The following is a 20,825-nucleotide window of genomic DNA, read 5'->3' on the forward strand; positions in this document are numbered from 1 at the left end:
TAGCATTTGAATATGAATTTGCAAACATAGACAGCTTAACAATGTTAAAAGGAGAATTTGTTGAGTTACTTGCAACAGCTTAAACTTTTGTTCTGACTTGAGACTCTGCAAAGCAATAGACACATTTTATTTGTAATATACAGTGTTATTTCATTACTGCTAACTGGTCATAATGTGTGGAGTTTTGTGAAAACTGTGCTATGGAAAACATAGTGAACGCTGGACTAGCAAATAGTGAATTCATAAAAGAAGACATTATCTGCCCTTGAGAATAGAATAGAATGCTGGATGGAACACGCACTGTTCTCTGACTCGAATAAATTAGAATGTTGACGTGTCATCTTATGTATGAAGCCAGGTGCTTGTGCAAATTAAACTCAGTATCTTCCAAAACGTTACAGAGGACAGCTCTGAGGCTCTGAGGTAGGCCGTGGGAAAACAACTGCTCATAATTTATAGTACAGTTTTATTTTATTTGACTGTGGTCAGGCTTCCTGGGGGGCTCCCTGTTGACGTGAAGGTCTATCATCCGGCTAGTTGGCTGAGGCTTTTCAACCTATTACAGTCGGGTGTTGCCCTTTCATGTAAGCAGATTCATGCTCACTGTGTTGAGCTGTTTGGAGAGTGTCCTGCAGTATATGTTAACAACTACATTCTGGTTAGTAGCCCATGGCTTCTCGGAACCAAAGGTGACGGTGAGCGTTCGAACTGTGGGGAAGACTCGGTAGCGCTCTGCCAACTGCAGTTGTAGAAATGTTGTATAGTATGGAAAAAAAACAACTCCACAGAGGACAGCTGGATAGCTCTGAGGTAGGCCGCAGCATATTTTCAGAACTACCCCCAGGTAGTAGCTGGCTTCTTGGAGCCATGCTGACGGTGAGTGTTTGAACTGGGGGGAAGACTCAGTCGCGCTCTTGAGTCCTGCCAGTGATAGGTCACTGTGTGGGGCAAGCCGCAGGCTGCCGTCAGCAGAGTGTAAAGATGGTCGGCCAGTTTTCAGTGCTACCTGGGCGCAGGAAGTCTTTGCGCCGGTCTGCCTCAGAGCTCACTTCAAGCTTCCCGTGGGTCTGATGTAGGATGCTGTGGTAAGATACTTGCACCAAACTCCTGTCGTGTAAACCAGTAGCATATCTGACCTGTAACTTTGGATTCAGAATAGACTTTGACTGCTACCACTTTTTGTTATTTGGCTCAGGATGTTTGGTGCCACCATACTGATTTTAGGATTACCAAATCCCTCCTTGAATATCAAATTGTTCACATTGATTATTAACTTAGTAGAATAAAAAAGAGCTTAGCTTACAGGAGAGAAAGGGAAATGTAGACATCTTTATTTAAAAAATATAATGAAATTAAATGTATTTTAGTCGTCATTATATACATATGAAATTCAAGCTCTGCATTTAACCAATCCCTAGCATATTGGGAGCAGTGGGCTGGGTTTAGTGTCTTGCTCAGGTATACTTCGGCACAGGACATGTAGCAGCCAAGGATGAAACCGCCGCCCTTGCGGTTACCGGACGACCCCCTCTACCCAATGAGCCACGGTATTTATAATCACACAGTTGTAGAAATGTTGTATAGTATGGAAAAAAAACAACTCCACAGAGGACAGCTGGATAGCTCTGAGGTAGGCCGCAGCATATTTTCAGAACTGCCCCCAGGTAGTAGCTGGCTTCTCGGAGCCATGCTGACGGTGAGTGTTTGAACTGGGGGGAAGACTCAGTCGCGCTCTTGAGTCCTGCCAGTGATAGGTCACTGTGTGGGGCAAGCCGCAGGCTGCCGTCAGCAGAGTGTAAAGATGGTCGGCCAGTTTTCAGTGCTACCTGGGGGCAGGAAGTCTTTGCGCCAGTCTGCCTCAGAGCTCACTTCAAGCTTCCCGTGGGTCTGATGTAGGATGCTGTGGTAAGATACTTGCACCAAACTCCTGTCGTGTAAACCAGTAGCATATCTGACCTGTAACTTTGGATTCAGAATAGACTTTGACTGCTACCACTTTTTGTTATTTGGCTCAGGAGACAATCCGTTGAACTTGATGATCTGAAGACTGAACTCGTGAACTGTTTTTTGTTTCGTGGAGAAAGTATTTTGAGTATTTTAAATACAAAATTACTCCACTCTAAAGTGTTTTGTTACAAATTACGTTAGATTTTTAATCGGCCCTATCAAATACAAATGACAAAATACTCAAAAGTAATTGAAATACGTATTTCAATTACAAGTAATAGAAATACTGCCCATCTCTGCGGGTCCGGCACCCCATACTCCCGCAGCACCCCCCACAAGAACCCCCGAGGGACCCGGTCGAAAGCCTTCTCCAAGTCCACAAAGCACATGTAGACTGGTTGGGCAAACTCCCAGAACTCCTGTAGTCTTGCGAGGGTGAAGAGCTGGTCCACTGCTCCTCTTGCATCCGAGGTTCGACAAACGGTCGGAGCCTCCTTTCCAGCACCCTGGCATCAGCCTTCCCCGGGAAGACAGGAAGAATTCTTAGTAAAAATGTATAAAATATTGATGTTTCTTTATAAATATTGTCAGATTTCTCGTACGTTGACTTGTATTTGTTTTAAGTTAACCAGCATTAGTAAACAATAGCAGTAACAGAAAAGAGCTGCAGCTAAAAGTGTCACATTATAGAAACGTTTAAGTGAATTTGTACCTTTTAAAACATAAAATCTGTTTCTAAAATACTGGAGTTTAAAGGTCTTCTTCACCCCAGCAAGATATCTATTCTACTGGAGCTCTGCTTCTTATGTTGAATCAGACAGATTTTACATATATAATGTAATTCTATGCGCCATTGAATTTTTACTGTAGATGATTCAATTCAATTTTTTTTGTATAGCACAAAATCACAAATTTGCCTCAGAGGCTTTACAATCTGTGAACACACGAGATCCTCTGTCCCGGGACCCTCACATCGGAACAGCAAAGGATGATGTTGTTAATGTGCACCGTCCAGGTTCAAGGATCTTTCAGTATTAACGTCCTCATACTTGATATAAAATGTTTATTGTGTCTAAAGTCGTTGTTGTTCTTCAGTGGCCTCGGCCTGCCAAGTTAGTCAATACAAAGTCCACGATGTCCCTCATCCACAGACTGTAGAGCACTTCAGATAAGCTCCAGTGTATGTAATGCAGCTTCCTTGTTGTTCTGTTGCGTTTGTGTCAAATCTGGAGCACACTGATATTCAAGATAACAGTCAAATAGACAAATTACAAGAAAATAAGACAAGTGAAGTAATATCTTCACAACTTCATTAACACCCACGGAAAATATAGAAAACACAAGCAAATATGGAAACGCATTATGTCCAAAACAGCATGCTGAATATTTTCAGGGGGCATAAAAAAACTACTTTGTAACCAGACAAGAATGTCCATATTGGATGGTTCTGAGATTATCATCAGTTACAACATGTGTATACTTTCAAAAATATTACATTTTAGGGGAAGACGTGATTATGGAAAATACATTTTAGTTAGGGTAAGCATAGGGTCAGGTTTACTTACACTCCGAAAAAACAACACACTTTCACTCCGGACTCTTAAACTGGATTTATACTTGCAACCTCCGTGAGTGTCCGCTTGGCCAAAGTAACGCAACACCAAACGGACCATTGCAGCGGTTCCGTACAGCAGGTTTTCTCTTGTCGGTGCACGTCCAACATTTCCTAACTACGCGGATGGGCGGAGAAAAGGAAGAACTCTGAGAAACTTTAATGTCGGTTTTCTGCGAGGTGAAACCCTGCACAGAATATAAAAGATCCGAAACGATTCCTCATCACGGTTCATCATCAGCTAATGTCTGTGTGACCGTTCTTGTGGTAACTATGACACTCTGCGTTCCCCTCCAGCATCTGTTTTGGACATTTCAGGGACAGCGTCTCAGTTTCTACCCGTTTCCAAATAATAACGTTTGAAACACTAAGTAAGCTTGTTATGTAACTTATATACATGATGTTGGCTGATTGTGTAATTTACGAAACAAAACTATGTTAAAATAGGTCAAAGTTGACATGATTTTACGTCGGACATACACTTACAAGACAGCTTTTTTTTACGTGTATCTTTTGGATCTTGCCAGGTAGGAAAGATGGCGACATCTAAAGAGGTCCTTTTGGGAACTTTGGAGGATTTAGGAGCCGAAGTTTAAAGAATTCAAGTAATAGGATGTTATGGTCAATGGTGTTGAAAACAGCACTACGGTCTAACAAGACCAGAACAGAGACAAGTCCTCTGTCTGTCTGATGCAATTAGAAGGTCATTATTTATTTTCACCAGTTGTGTCTCTGTGCTATGATGCACTCTAAATCCTGACTGAAAATCCTCAAATAAACTATTGTTATGTAGAAAGTCACACAACTGATTTGAGACTTCTTTCTCAAGGAGCTGAGAGAGGAAGGGAAGGTTAGAGCTCGGTCTATAGTTAGCCAAGTCTAGTGGACTAAGAACTAGAATAACCATTCAGGGATCTATTGTTGTTAGGCACACAGTAATACGTAACTTTTTACAACCATGAGTAATCTTCACTGCCTTGTCAATGAATTCTAAAGACTATACGTGCTTTACATGCATTATAGATATTTATTGCAGGATACTTAGCAGGAGAAAAGCAACAGCTCATAAAACTTTCATTACTTCAATTCATTACAGGCTGATCATTATATTAATTTATTACTGGGTGAGTCCTTTTTTGTGTAATAAATCTTTTGTGGTGTCGGAGTAGATGACTCACCAGGCCTTAAGGACTCACGGACTTTGAGGCGCGCTCCCGTGAAGTCCGTGAGGGTTTAGGGCTGTCCCACTGTCAAATCATCGAGTGTTTGAGGGCTCTCTCACAGACGTTTTGAGTTCTTTATGAACCCTTTGCCTAAGGGAATTACCCACAAATCATTGCAATGTGACGTTAAACATGAGGTAACCAGTGGACGCATGGAGAGGCAAAAAAAAAAGGTAATCAAAGAGGACGTGTGTTCAGCCTGTAGTATTACATTTACTCAGACACTTTAAGGGTTAAAGATGGAACAAAAAAATACATGAAAATGAGAGGATATTTATTTATTTATTTATTTATTCATCAAATATTTGATTTTGTCATAGAATCCGTTTTGACAAAAACGAGTTAATAGATTATCTGAAATTACCTCTCATCTTGTGAAGAAAGAGCCTGGAAGACGTTTAAATCAGGGAGGATAAAATAAATACCCATAATTGTACATCATGTTTTTGTCATTTTCATGGTCAGGTGATATGTTGCAGCTAAGTGCTGTCCCATTCCTATGTACACCATTTCAAGCCCTCACAGTGTCTCACACTCACCCACTTACTAGGTGAAGTCAGTAAATCCTTGAGGGTTCAGGGTTTGAGGCTTTAGGGGGGGCATTGGGATTGGGCCACTCTTTGATGAGGCTAGCGCTGCTCCGAGGCAGGACACCGTGACGATACATACTCCGGTACGCTAGGTGGCGGTATAAACCTCATAGGCAACGTTTGACACCCGCGATTGAACGAAAAGAAGTAACGCAATCACAACATCCGGTTGTGAAACCGCGTAACATGGGAGTCTCAAGGTTGCCGTCTGCAGCGCTTTCGCTAAAACAGGTAAATACACACAACAACGGAAGGAGCACTGCACTTCATATCGCTAAGAGCTGGACTGGTTGTCACACTATAAGCCATTTCACAGTTGTAACGCAATTCCGGTCGACAGCAACTCCTATGCTATCTTGCTAGCTACGTTAGCTTGTTGGCTAACGCTACGTCTGTAGTGAATTGGTAGCTGCAATCTTTTTGTCCATCTTTAATCGTTTATACAATTCAAGTAATACTGTTGTCTGTTTTGCAACTTGTTTCGGTGTACGGTGACTTAACTGTTAAAATAATCTATAGTTTATGCGGTTGTTTTACTGGCAGAACCTAAGCTACTACCACGGAGGTGGTACTAGCAAACAAACAACGCTAATACGGTTAGTCAAAACATACTCATACGGAGACCTTTGCATGCCCCATTTTTTAAATGTGCCTTTATGAATGTGTTAGTTCGGGTATATGATCATTGGGTCTATACATGAGTCCGGCTTTGATATATCCATGGCACATGAAAACTCCACAACACACGTTCCTCCAGACTGTTTGGAGGGCTAGCTAGTTTTCAGGCTAAACCAGTGTTAGCATCTAAGTTAACTTCACCAGGCAGTCGACACTGTTTACTCCAACGTTTAGTTCAGTCCTTGCATGATATCACATGGAGTTCATTTCAACTTGTGTAAGAGTCTGTGCTATGACAAGGAACTATTATATTGTGATATTCTGATTATACTTGACTCTCCCAAGCCAGACTTTTCACAAAAAGATGTGTTTTTAGCTGGCCTGCTAAACTGTTGATTCTTTGACAGTTTTTACAGAGACAACGGGTTTTGGGGATTTACAGAAATATGTTGAGGACCATACGGAAGGTACCAGACGAGGCAGACAGGAAGTACCTCAGTGACTGGGCAAGAGACGAGTTCAAGAGGAATAAGAATGCCACAGACAAGGTAAGAAGATAATGTGTTCCTGCCAGGGCGCCTAGAACCGCCCCGCCTGTCTGTTGGATAGAGTGAAGAGCTGAGTTATGTTAATCAGGATATTATCTGAAAGTTGGACCTACGTTTACATCCACACTAATATATTTCTGTTAAAAACCGGGGTTTTATAAAACGATCTACGTCCATACTGGCGTTGTAGCACATGTTTTCGGAAGGATTTCCGTCCATAGTAAGCCTGAAAACGAATACCACATGACTATTCATGTACACTGGGGATGCGGGTGTCCGTGTAAACAGGAAGTATATTGGTTGCTGAGTTACAGAAAATTAAGTATTATAGTACTCTTTTAAAATATAAGGTTGTGCTTGATACTTAAGATCTGTTTTTATAAACTCAAGACACATTGCACTGCTGTTCTTCCTCTCATTGTTCCCTCAGGATGCCATCCGTATGATGATCACACAAGCTAACAACCATTTAGAGGAGCTGCAGACGTCTATGGCTTTGGCCGGCAGTTAAATACTGGGACCTGCTGTGGACGGTGGACTGATCTGGATCCGTACTCTGGAGACTCTAAGTGTGGACAGGGACACCTCTGATCAGAGTAGTCATTGTAAGGGACTGATGCGGAACGTATGGACACTCTGCTTTAGCTGGACGTCTTTTTAATGGATGGATTGATGGAACTGACCCAAAGGCATCATCCTCTCCTTTCCTGTGCTGCCGTTCAGCATACAGTGGTGAGGATCATAATGGAAGCTCATTCATCTATTGTGTGTGCTGTATATTATATATATTGTAAGTATTAAAGAGGAACTAATGAACATGAACTCAGAATTTTCTCTTTTTTTTAAAATGCTAAATGTTTTCTGGCATCATAAAAACAATTCATCACCATGTATGAGCTTCACTACATCAAACGTACAGCAACACAACTCTGAACTGTCTTAATGGGCTCAGGCCCTAAGTTGATTGTACCGGTACCACCTGAGTAGGGAAGTTCTAGTTGATTATTAAAAAATTGTTTTTATATGACAGACCTTTGAGTGGCAGTGTACTAGTGTTTATCACCTCTTAAAGAAATAGAAACTTGGACTACTGGCCACCCATAGATACTTGTAATAAGCTCCCAAGTAGTGTTTGAAGTAACTATTTTAAGATAAAACAATTAAGAATTCGTTGCAATGTACATTACATTAGTCATTTAGCACTCTTATCCAAAGTGACTTACAATAAGTGTATTCAACATCGGTATTCAACAGAACTACGAGTCACCAGAAGTCATTAGTGCATCTCCTTTTTTAAACGAGTATCTAAAAGCATAAACCAGAGCAAACGTACAGTGCAGAAACAAACGAATACGATAATGTATTATGTAATTGTTTTCCCAATCTCTTATTCAATGTGTCGAGCCAAACTATTGCTTTAAAATGAAACACATTTGTGTATTTATTATTTGACCGTTTTCTTATTTAACGCTACTACAAAGAACTTTAATTTTAATTTTAATTTGTGTTGATTTTGACATTCCCTGTGGACTAAAGAGGTATTTTTTGCGAGCATTAGATTCCCTTTAGGTAATCTCAAGTTTGACTGCAGCAGAGGTCTGACAGTCTGCTCTGTGCGGTCCTGGTTCTGGATCTCCCGTGCCTCCAAAAGAGTAAACCCCTGGAACTCAGTCCCAGGGTTCCCAAATTGAACATTTGCATAATTAACGCTCCAATAAAATAGGGCTGTGCGTTCTGCCCCATATGTACTATATTGAAGTCCTGCTTTCGGAGCTCCGTAAAGGAAAGAATCATTTCTAACAGCGTCAGCAGCAGAATGAAGGGACCTGCTAATGCCAATGAATGGAGAAAAATAAATAACCGGTCGCTCATACAACTCAAATATTGCGTTTGAATGCAAGAAAACAAAATACGAGAAAATTGGTTAATGCTTCAAAATCACTCATACAAGCCACTGTAGAGGAAATCTGTCCGTACAAGTGGTGCTTGCATGAGGCCCATTGACTCCACAACCATTCACAATAAATAAGTCAAACACGTGAGTTAGAGGAGAGCTTTAATGAATGCATGAAAATCAGAACCTCATTGAGGATTTTCACGTCAATTGGGTTTACAGGGTGACATCCCAAACAGGAATTTCCTTTTAATAATTAAGTATTAAGTCCACATGGATAAATCACATAAAATACATTATTAACAGCTGATCTAGCAGAGTTAAGCGTATTCATCTTAACATGTAAGTCCATTAAAAGGTTCATCCTCAATCCGTTCTCGACGTCCTCTTCTCTAAACGTTGAAATGTTCAGTCCTCCGTGACGGATGTCTTCCTCTGGGACAGCATCAGGTCCTTGACTTGCGGCGTCAGGGCCGCGAGCTGCGTGCGGACGCTGCGGACCTCCTCCTCCTGCTCCTCCGCCTTATCGTTCTCGGCCTCCTCCTCCTGCTGCTGCTGCTGCTGCTGCTGCTTCCTGCTCTGGCTCTGGCTCACCAGCTGCTTCACCACCAGGCTCTGGTAGGCAGACAGCAGCTGCTGCTGCTCCTGCAAACGGCACATGGACGCAGGCAAACAATTCAGCGGCTTAACCCACCGAACAACTGCTCTATTAAACCGACACTGTGGCAGATGGCGATTACAGACAGACGCAGAGTCTAGATGAAAACAGTGCTGAGATGATGTGTGTAGCCAACGTTTGCTGAAGCATTTGGACCAGACTGAAGCACAAACATTTATGACTAAGCTGAAGCTGCACTATGGTGGGTTTTCAATACAAACCTGTCTATCACAAACTTTGTACTACATAGATGATGTATGTTTTTACCTTATTTGACCTGGTTTTATGTTTTTTCTTATGTCACTGGGGGAAAATTCTCTGAAGTGTGATGAAGTACTGAAATGGTGGATCAAAACATAAAAAAACTGACCATAAAATGCAGATAATACCGTTGCGAGTGTTTTGACTTTTATCTATATATATATATATATATATATATATATATATATATATAGAGAGACTTCAATCCAGTCAGCTATAGAGTGCATAATAAGGTTACTGCCAATTACCAGTGTCACCGTACAGGGGCGGTAAAAGTAATTTGAACAAAAGAAAGGCGTGATTTGGTTGCAGCTCTTGATTCTAAAATAGATCCGGCAACTAGAGCTTCCTCTGAAATGTGGAGGTTTGGCAGAGTGTTAATGCGCTCCCCCGGAGAGAGAAAGATAATGAGAGAGCGAGGTATTCTCGTCATGTACGGCTCGTGTTTGAAATGTCTGTACATTAAGGAATGATGATAATCTGGTAATGGCACACAGAGGCCGTCTCACTCCCTCTTCCTCCTTTCATTTCCGTCTTCGGCAGCAGAAGCACTGATCTTTAAATCGCAAAGGTAGAAGCTAGTAGAATGGTGATATCGATTCACCTCACACAAACCTTCCCCCTCATATAAGTTGCGTGAATTGCCGAGTCGGCGAGCGTCAAGACATACCGTGGATATCCGTCCGGTGAGGGTCCCGATGATCTGAGGCACGCAGCGTCCAGGGGCGTGGAGCATGCATTGGGTGCTGGCCTGGAACAGCAGCACGCTGGTCAGGTGGAGGACCAGAGCCGGATCCTCCGCCTCCTTCAGCTGCTCGGTGAGAGCCTGACGGTGCAGGAACAGCGCCTGTCTGGATGACGCGCGGTGAACGTACGTCAATACCGCAACAACTTCAAAATGGAAGCATTTTTAGACAAAACATCCACGATGCAAACTCTAAAACATGTCCTCACCTCTCCCTTTTCTTGTCTCCCTTCTTCAGCATGAAGCCACACACCTCTGCGCAGGTCTCTATGTTGGTCAGGAAGTCTTCGACAGTCTGCGGAGGACAAAAGAGCGAAGACGTTTCCATCCCTGTATTTGAGCCCCACGATGAAACGGACTGGAAACGTACTCACTTTGCCGTTCAGGCAGTTGTGCAGCTTCATGAGCGGTCCTTTGGTGTCCTCGGACAGTTTGCCCAAAATCTTCACTCTGACCTGAGGCAACACATCAAGAGACGTTAAAGATGAAGTCCAAGCTCTAATAAGTCCCACAGTGCATTTCAAACAATGGCCTAATTAGCGCCAACGTGATTTAAAATGTGATCTGGGCTCTCTGCCTCTCCGGCTGAACGCTGTTATTTAAGGCTACCGAGAGAGCCGATGGAAGAAAACAAGAGCAGGAACTTTTTCCTCCAACCTCGTTGGTGATGGTGCCGGGATTCTCCACGGACATCATCAGGTCGGCCGCCAGGAAGTTGACCAAGATGTTGGTGACGTCGGTGCACAGGGTCTTCAGGATGTGCTTGGCAATGTGGACCTGGGTTTCATCTGCAGGATAAGAAGACAACTTTGAATCCTCTCCCTTTATTTACAGATTCATTGCAATGTGACGTGTGTGATTGGCAGTGTTGAGCGATAGCATTACTTTACTTGGTACTTGCTATCAAAGAAATAACGGCAACGTTCTTCGTGTCTTTGACGGAGACAAACTCAGAACAATGACAACAATTCCAGCGGTTCAGCGCCCTAATAAACTGGACATGAGACTATTTTTTTTTTGGTCACACTACAAAGACTTCGAGAGCAGGATTTACCGGAGAAGAACTTGTTCCCTTTTTCGAAGAGTCGGATGTTGTTGTACATGCTGGCGATCTCCTCCTGCAGATCCTTCATGCTCTGCTTCTTGTTGGCCCTCGACGGAGAGCTGGTGGAGGACATGAACACTGTCCGCAGCACCTCCTGGTAGGCTTTAGCTAGAGGCCTGGAGAGATGTTCACAGTGAGGAGGACTGACTTACTGTCCTCAGCGGGAAAAAAGCGAACTTTTTAGACAGAAAGCTGTGAATTACCTCACTAAATGCTCTGCCAGCTCGGAGAGGATTTCCTCGGGGCAGTCGCTTACTCTCTCCTCTAAAACTGCTACGATCTCCTCCTGGGCCATAAAGGGGGCTGCAGACTGTTTACTGCGATCTTGGCAAAGGTAAAACACAAGCTAATTAGTCTCACAGGGATACTACAGTTACCTTTGTCTTCCATGAAAAAAAACAAAAAGAAGAGCTTAACAACCCAGGGGAGAGATTTCTAGCCAACCAGCCATTACGCTCTTGTTACAGTAAAATGCCTCACTGAACAGGCTTAATGTGCACATAGAGACGTTATGTCCCCGTGAAGATGAAACAGCTCTGCGGCCGGGACTGTACTTTGCTGCGAGGGTCCGGTTTCCTCGTCGCTGTCCTCGTCTTTCCTCCCTTTCTTCTTGGTTTTACGGATGCGGATCTCTCTGGCGTTGCCTCCGCCGCCCGATTTCACGCTGCCGCTGCCCTCTGGGGAGACAAACGGTGAACAGATGAGACATAAACCCAGAACACATGCCCCTTCTGCACGTTAAAGTAAGCCAGCCGTACATGTGCATTGGTGACTTCAACTTTCCACATCACCCATGTGTTGGTTGCATACTAACAAAATCATCTCGTACGTTAAAGTGAGATTTAAAGTGAGCAGAGAGAACCGTTCCCCCCTTCATAGATGAATGTGACAACAGCTGCACAGTGAAGCCAAAACGTGCTCATTCCTGGAGACAATTTATCCGTCGCTAAGCCCCGCCCCCCCCGCTGCTACTCCATCAAGCCGTCAGAGCGGCCATGGAGCCCACACGGTCACTAACTGCACTCCCTGAAGAAATACTAAAAAAGGCCGACAGAAAGGTTTACAATATGTGTTTGAAGGTTATATCCAGGACGTCAAAACTGATTCAGCAGTGAAAACAGGTTAAAAAGATGAAGACAGAAGATAAAGCTACAGATCAGTGTTAAAGTGAAACCACTGCATCAAGTGCTTGTTTTTGCCACTGACCGGCTCGGATCGTTATTGTGTCTGACAACATTATGGAACGGCCCCTAAAGAGATGGAGCTTTTTGTTGGAGTGAAATCCTTCTTGTTAAACCAGGTACAGCCGCGTTATTGCTCTTTAATGTTTAATCTTTCCACTGTCGAACAATAACCAACTCTGGTTTGTTCAAAATAAACCCATAACAAACCCCTTTTCTTTCTCATATATTTTTCTCGCAAATGTATGTCTTTATCATATCAGAGAATATTCAATTTCTCACAAATTAACCATTTAGTTCTCAGAATATCCAGTTTTTCCCCTCGCAAATTTAGGTCAGAGAATATCTAAGTTTTTTTCTTTTCTTATAATATTTCCCTCGCCCCCAGTTCTGTCATTTTTAACCTACAATGGCTTTAATACATCGTATCCATGATTATCAATGGAATATATTTGGGTTTTGGCATAAAAAAAACATTTTAAGACATCCTGAGGCTCCGGGACCTTGTGATGGTCATCATTTTGATGACATTCTATAGAACAGATGATTAATAATTTGGGAAAAGAATCTTTAATTATTTAGTCTTTTTGTCTTCAGGGTCTGTGACAGGTCACAACGCGGTGCGGGCACATTGAAGAACGCTGGCAAAAAGAGGATCCACATTTCTAACACTCAGATATAAGAACTTTGTCAGGGGACAGGATAATTGTGGCAAAAGCATTGTTGTGTGTGTGTGTGTGTGTGTGTGTGGTCTCAGGGTTAAGGGGGAGGACCAACCTGTAGCCTTCTTCCTGCGCTCTGCTTCTCTCTTGTCCTTTTTAGAAGTTGCTGAGCCCTCCGTCAGCATGGATGCTTGCTTCAGATCATCTTCAGTTATCAGAAACACCGGATTGTTCTTCACTTCCTGAGAGACACATTCAAATAAAAACACTCAGACACTAGTTTCAAAGTGTTTTATATGTAATATATGCACCTCCTGCAGGGTGCATTTTGCCCATTGGCAACTTGTGGTCTGAGACACAACTCTCTCTCCGTTGCTGTTGTAACTGACCGGGAACCAGCAGGCGAGTCCTCCACCTGACATTTCCTCTGCGCTCCCCATAGTGTGACTGACTCGCACACCAACCGGCTTGCTGTGCTAACCTCTACACCTGCTGATAACAGCGGACGGCTAAAAGTTTCCGTTCGGAACTGTAGCACTTGTGAACTTCTGCATTACCTATACTGTAAAACACAGTAGTTCTGCCACCCAACGCTACACAGGAGCTTCTGTCTGGAGCTGCGTACCTTCTGAGCTTTCTGCTGCATGGCGTCGTCGAACAAAGAGAGGCAGTTGCTGATGAACTTCTCGCTGACGACGACCGTTTCCCCCAGCACTCTGGCAGAGGACTGGACGTTGGTGTTTCTCATCGCCTGGTTGATCAAAATCCCGACGTCCTCCATTGACAGGCAGCTGGGCAAAATCGGCTAAAAGAGCGAGAGCGGGAATGAAGAACGGAAGTTACGAATATTTTTACCATAAAATGGTGACTCGGGTAAAGACAAGAGCGGCGTGAGCACCTGTATGTCCGTCCATGTGGCGGAGTTGACGGCTTCCTCCACGGAGGCCTCCACCTGGTCCACCAGAGCCTGACCCACACAGGCTGCTCTGAGGAACAGCAGCTTGTTGGACTTGAAGCGCTTCCTGATGTAGCCGGTGGGGTCGGGGATCCCCAGTCTGACCAACGCGTCAAACTCTGTGGGAGACGGACGTCATCAGAGTCATTAAGACTGTTTATTTCACACTGCGATGGTTAATGTGAAACTGTAATTAATCCGCGGTTCACATGCGTGCCGAACCGTGAGGGGGGGGGATCCGTACGGATCGACAATGGTCCGTTACACCACTATTAACTACCTGTACCATAAACTACAGGCTGCTGTAATTATCTAAGTTGTCCAATCTCAGGTAATGAGAGGACGACCCCAACATGACAGTATTTGCAGGTTAGTTGGTCTGCTTAGGGCTAAGGCTTGACTTTAATCGTGATCATCTAAAAGCCATACCTAGATATCCGTTCTGCTGGAGGAACGAGTCCACCCAGGCGTTCTGCGTTTTGGCGTAAATATCGGGGATGTACACGGCCTTGTCCTGCCGACCTCCAACCACGCTTCCCCTGAGACGTCCAGTATTCACCAGCTCCTCCAGGACAGCTGGGCGACAACAAAACCCACCGCGACATCAAAACACAGAGACACATCACACCCAGTCAAACAAACAACCACATCAGCCGTCTTCTCCTTACAGTACAGGAGATGTTCCTGGAATCCAAACGCTCCAATCATGCTGCTGACAGGTGTCGGCCTACAAGGATGAAGTAAAACAGGAGGGGCTTGAGTGTGACATTCAAAACAATACGACAGCAGATACAATATTGTACTCTTTGGGGTGAAATATTCCTTTAAATCCAAAATTGCCCCAAAACCTTATGACACGTGTTGTTGCACGAGGCCCAATGTGTGAAATATCTTGTCGTTTGACCTTGTAATAGCGCTGAACAGCCCTCGTATCCTGGCCTTGTGACGAGCAACAAAAGCTGGAGTGAATATGACCCCCCTGTTGTACTGGTCCATTTCTCCTTCGATGAGCTTCCCGAGACGCTTCGACAGCTCCTGAGATTTAGTAGAAAACATGCAGCCATTCATTGACTTCAGTCAGCAAGCCACACCATAGGTCATTGAAGCCGAGGTTACTAATCGATAGTCTTGAATAACAACATTTCATAATTCATTGCTGATACGATGTGACTCACCTCAGATAGGAAATCTCCCGGGAGGTCGTGGTTTTTACACAGCTCTGCAATGCTGATCAAACCGGCCTCCTGCAGCTTGTCATTCACATCCTCGGCCAATCGGTCCAGGTACGTGCTGCAGAATAGACGAGACGATCAACGTACTGAGAAGGTTTGACAATGTTTTCTCAGCATTTGCTTTTCATTTTGCTTTTTGCCTTTTGAATTTAGATCCGTGTTTCACACTTCAGTTTAGATTTAACTGGTTAGTTTGTAGTGTATTTCTGGCACTGGTGTTATACATAACTTCTACGACATTTTTATTTATTTTGACTCATATGTTGTTGTAATTTCCTTTTCTTTATTTAAAAATATATATATATACCTTACTCTTATTGCTATTCTATTTTGCACTGGTGTCAGTATTACTACTTATACACTTAATACTCTATTGTTCATATAAATATATATATTTTTAGTTTATCGTTTTTTTTCTTATTCATCTGTTGAACTCTTTGATCAATCTCTGGCACAAGAATTCCCTTCCGGATCAATAAAGATGTATCTTATGTTGATCTTAGTATCCCAGAATAGAAAGATGTCTTTAATGAAGCACGCTCTTTAAACAGGATACCTCTATTGATCGTCTTTGTTCACGTTTAATTTCTTTCACACAAGGTGCACTACTTGCTGCATCAGTGTCATCAAATAGAATGTATTTGCACAGCTTTGACCCACACTGCCGCACACTGCCCATGTGTGATCAAAGAGTCACTTAATACTCACTCATCAATAAGTTGTCCCAGCACAAGTTGAACCCCTTTATCGGACTTGGCAATGTCCATTGCTCTATTTTCAACATGGACCCAATCCACATTGATAATCTGAAAGGAGGGAGATCAAGACACAGTTATTTAAAAAAAAGTGTTAATAACAGATTTCAGAGAACATGAATAGTGTGTATCATTATACATACACAGTGGGTAACACACAGGGCTCAATGCAATACTTCAACTTGCTAATACACACCTGCTGGAGGTCCACGATGTTGATTCGCCCTGTGAAATAAAATTACAAGATGTATTCACTGTTATCAAGCCACTATTAGTTCTACTTATGTGAAGCATCACTGATATGACAACAGAGAGTACAGGAAGTGATACATTCCCATAGAACGTGAATGTTACATGTCGTTTTTAAGCCATGTGACAGGTTTCTGTAACATGTGTTTCATGCTACTTCGGCTGGTAAACTGACCTCCATGGACGTAGAGTTCATCCCGGATCTCCCTGCTGATTTGGGACGGAGTGATGTACTCCTTTCCGTCAAGCGTGTGCATCACATCCAGCTTCTTCTCTTGGACCAGTTTTGCAATAATTTCAATGCAATTCCTCTCCGATAGCCTGAAGAAAAAGGTTAACGTTATTATATTGTCACTCGGGCCGTCCCACCTTGTTAATTATATTAATGTATATTATTTTTGTATTGTTATTGCTAACGACAGCTGTAAAAAGAAAGGAGACAATTCACAACTAGCTTCGCGGCGTTACTTCTAAATGAAAGTTTAATGCTAGCTAGCGTTAGCTTCGCTGCTAGCAGCTGCTTGCAGTGTAAACTGCGCTTACCTTTGCACTGTGTCTGCAAACTGTGCTCTCTGAAAATCGGCAGCAAGCCTTCGGATTTCTTCCCAGTCAGCCGCCATTATTAAACGTTTATGTGTTTGCAAAAACAGTCAGCTGTCAGTGCTTTTCTAAACCATCCACTATCAAGGAGCAAAGGTCCGGCTAACTGGCTAACGGGACAGCTCTCTGCTTTAACCACACGTCAACATTTACAGTGACGTACAACCGAGAGCCAAAAGGACCAAATTTCCTCTGCCCAACAATAAGCGCGCTGAAGCAACGATGTTCTCTAGTGCTGCTATGGCTCCACTATGATAACGTTGAAATGATGGGTTCCTTTAGAAGATCTAAGAGGAACATTAGGATGGTACAGGCGATCTGGAGCTGGAGCAGTTCAGCTATTTCAAAATTAACTAGTGATTAACTTAGACACAAAAGCAAAGTACAACATTTCAGCAACACAGATTTCATTGCATCTCTATTAAATTTAGAGGCAACAGGGAATCATCGAAGCAGAAGAGGACAAGAAATAAATAAATTAAGTGAACATTTTATATTCTGAAATAGCATTATATAAAAATATATAAACGTATATACACGCACATACAAAGGACAAAGAGGCACTATACATTTACTGTTTAAATAACCAACCAAAGGTGTTTTTAGACTTTGAAATCATTTGAAGTTTTCTAAGATTTACATCTTTTAACCAGCTTTTTTCTGCAGTCAAAAGCTATTCCACTTGAAATTCCCTGACATGAAAACATTTGGAAATCCCCTTCTCTAACTGCATTCCTGCCTCTGCCACACAGTGAAACATGATATCAAAGCTAGAGCAACACAAGCTGCAGTGGAACCCTGTGACCTCTAGGGAGCAGTAGACTACAAGCCATTAAATTCCTTCCAGGGAGTTTAACAGATGGTGCTGTGTTGTATAAAGCACTCCATCATGCCAGCAAAGACCTGGTAGGAGTGGAATACTGTAATTATATGTCATATGCATATTCACTGCAGGCTTATATGTAATTAATTGCAAGTTAATTTGTCAAAAAGTCCAATCTCGATGAGAAAACTGTCCTTCTGTGTCTGGCAAAAGTGACTCACAGCCATGGACACTTTAATAACTTCTCGAAAAATGCCCTCCTCATAACCAACCTCCATATATAGCGTGTATATAGTGTGGCTGTATTCGGATACTGTGTGACATACACACTTTCTATGAGAGTCAAGAAGAAAGGAAGCAGTAGCCTCGGGCAAAGTTTTAGAATGAGGAGAAAAGTTGTAAGTGGATTTGTTCAAACTTTAGGATATATTATATGATTCTCTGCCTTCAAGCTCAGATTTAAATGACCAGTCAAGGTAAAGGAATATTATGAGATTAAAGTAAGTTATGGAGGGGTTTTTTTTTGTGGCTGGTTTCAGAGGAGTGTGTGGGTGGCATTAGCTGCCTCTTCTGAAAGTGGAGAAAACAGAACAGAGGAATGTCCCAGTCCGACCCGTTTGAATATTAGATCTTTGTAAAAAAAAAAAGCAAAACTGGTGGGCCGCTGCAAAATCCCCCTCTGTTAGAGGCCTTTTAATGGAATTTCCCAAATAACTTAGAGGGCAGCTAATAACTGGTCGTCCCATTCCAGCGCCTCAGAGCAGCCGGCATGCATAAACCTGGTCGGGTAGCGGCGTAAGAGGGGACACACCGAACTCAGGGAAGACAAATGTTTCACGTTGAACATGTTGATGTCTGTGACTGTGTGGAAGTATGCATCTTTAGTCAATTGCCACAGGTTTATGTCACCACAGTCGGGGTGAATATGGGAGGGTTGTATATTAAAACAAAGTTAAAAATGAAATCTACCTCCATGGGAAAATATGCACTTTTGTACACCGCTGCAGTTCTCTGGGATCTCTGAAGCAGCTGAGAGGGAAATGGTTTTTTTAACCCCTTTAGGGCCAAAATGTAAATAAGCTTTTATTAGCTTTATTATGTTTTATGCTCGGGCCATTTTAACACGAGTATGGTGTGATTGCAGTCGTGTATTAACCTTTATTACTGACAAAAAAAATCTGTTAAGGAGTTTGTGAACAATTTTAAATATAACTTTGCTGAGGGATCAGTCATGTATATAACTGATCAGGCACTTATAATGAGGTTTTATGGTGTTTTTTAAATGTTAGTGTGTTTGTGTTTTGTTAATGTTATACAAACACATATAACAACAGGAAGCCAGTCCAAGGAGAGGCATTGCACACTAGTTTAAGCTCTGTGGCATTTAATAAAAACATATATGAATTTCAGCAATTGTGCAAAGATGCAGAACAATTAACATTAATTAGCATTGAATTCATTAAAACATTTGTAAATCGGCCTAGTTACCTGTTAAGTGCAGTTGTAGTTCAGTTGTAAAGTAGACATGCTAAATACAAACATCTTTTGTATCTGTTCATATAGCCACCGGTTGTTGCGTTATCATACAGTATTTACAGCTATTACAGTTATTATATATTAGCCGATATCATCAGATTATTATTACCGATGCATTTGTGTGTCCGCTTTTTATTATAATAAGTAGTTTCAGCTGTCAAATAAATGTAATGGAGTACAATAATCAGCACAAAATGGAAAGTACAAGTTCCTCAAAATTGTACTCGATTGAATGTAGATTTACATTTCAGATTTTGTCTTGTCTGACTTAAAGCGCAATGTTTCCATTTATCTCTTACATGCCGGACGACTATGGAAATACGTTTTTAGTTTTTTTTACATTTGTATCCTCAATCATTTTACTGCGCTTGCTCAAGTACAATAAAAGTCACTGAAGAAATACATGAAATCCTACATGTTTGTTTTAATCTCTATGATTCTGTGATTCAGTAAATAAAGATTTCTGAATTCAGTACTTGCGCAGATAATATGTGGAACTATGTACCAATATGACTTTGACTCTCCATGACTTTCTTTCATCCCACCATGTGGACCTTACGTTTCTCTCTGTCATGCTGGTTTTGCAGCAGTGTAACCAGAGTGCTCCCTTCAACAGACTGGAGTCGGATTGGATTTATGCACACACCCAACAACCAGATGCTCCATGGTTTATGTTGCTGTGTGATGGCGCTGGAATCCTGAATGATGTCATTCACAGAGCTGTTATGCTTTACGAGCATCTCCCCATCCCCGACACAGACTGTTTATGCATCCTATGAGATAGTGGGCAGAAACTACTTAAACAACCGGTTTATATCACAGGCCCGTCTGCAATTCAGCTCTCTATGACCCTCTAATACATCTTAGTCTAAAGTAGCTTCAAGTAGCTAATTGAGTCCTCAAAAGCTTTGATATTAAAAATTAAATGAAAAAAATGTATTTGATTAGCCATCTTCTTAAAAGTTCCTCAGTCTAATTTCAAACTTCAAAGCTTCCCTGATAAGAATTGAGGTCATATTTCCTCAGTGAATAAGTACGGGGAGACTGCTTCTTTGAATTGTAATCAAGTTGTCCGTGAGTAAACACAATCGCCTCGGCAGCGGCAAACACGTCTCTCCGGTGACTTCAAACAACTGAACTTAAGATACTGTTGATTGTGTGGAAAATTTGCTTTGAAGAACAACAAGAAAGGTGTTTGTTAATAATGATCCGTTTTGTTTTATTAAATGCATGAGAAATGTGTTACATGCAGTCGGTTTACACACCCAAAAGACACCAGGCTACTCTGAAAACTCACGCACTGTAACAATCTGCACGGTCCGTGTATACATGGAGCAGATCAGTGATCATATTTCTCCCTATACCAGTGACTTTAACCGGCCTTTTTATATACATGGTGTATATAGCTGCACTAATCAACATGTAATATTAAAAGTGTACTAAATATGTTAAGTGAAAAAGGTTGCTTATAGTGATGAACCCACAGATAATTAGCTCATCAGATGACTTGCATTTCCCCTCAGCTCTAATTCTGACCTTTTTAGCATCTTTCAGCTCTTTTTTGGGGGTTTTGTGAATAATCTTGTTTGTTATCAGTGTTTACAGGCAATTTCCTTACTCCAATAAAAGTA

At 42.2% G+C, this 20,825-nt stretch overlaps 2 protein-coding genes across 2 annotated transcripts; one reads left to right on the forward strand and one right to left on the reverse strand.

Annotated features, from left to right (window-relative positions):
• The first annotated feature begins 5,516 nt into the window (after positions 1-5,516).
• Positions 5,517-7,354, forward strand: lyrm2 (LYR motif containing 2). Its single transcript, XM_079180715.1, has 3 exons — positions 5,517-5,603; positions 6,398-6,538; positions 6,969-7,354. The coding sequence occupies exons 1-3, from the start codon at positions 5,559-5,561 to the stop codon at positions 7,047-7,049; spliced, it is 267 nt and encodes an 88-aa protein (XP_079036841.1). The 5' UTR covers positions 5,517-5,558; the 3' UTR covers positions 7,050-7,354.
• A 1,233-nt stretch (positions 7,355-8,587) lies between these two features.
• ufl1 (UFM1-specific ligase 1) lies at positions 8,588-16,958 on the reverse strand. The gene is made up of 19 exons (XM_079179824.1): positions 16,779-16,958; positions 16,411-16,556; positions 16,183-16,211; positions 15,940-16,037; positions 15,175-15,289; positions 14,904-15,034; positions 14,668-14,726; positions 14,429-14,575; positions 13,943-14,118; positions 13,670-13,849; positions 13,160-13,286; positions 11,756-11,878; positions 11,405-11,525; positions 11,151-11,317; positions 10,754-10,884; positions 10,471-10,551; positions 10,306-10,391; positions 10,022-10,202; positions 8,588-9,077 (listed from the first exon to the last, which is right to left on the reverse strand). Exons 1-19 carry the CDS (start codon positions 16,853-16,855, stop codon positions 8,841-8,843), a joined length of 2,412 nt encoding a protein of 803 aa, XP_079035950.1. The 5' UTR covers positions 16,856-16,958; the 3' UTR covers positions 8,588-8,840.
• Between the last annotated feature and the right edge of the window lie 3,867 nt (positions 16,959-20,825).

The sequence above is a fragment of the Pholis gunnellus genome (genome assembly GCF_910591455.1).
Source record: "Pholis gunnellus genome assembly, chromosome: 19".
NCBI classification, from domain to species: Eukaryota; Metazoa; Chordata; class Actinopteri; order Perciformes; family Pholidae; genus Pholis; species Pholis gunnellus.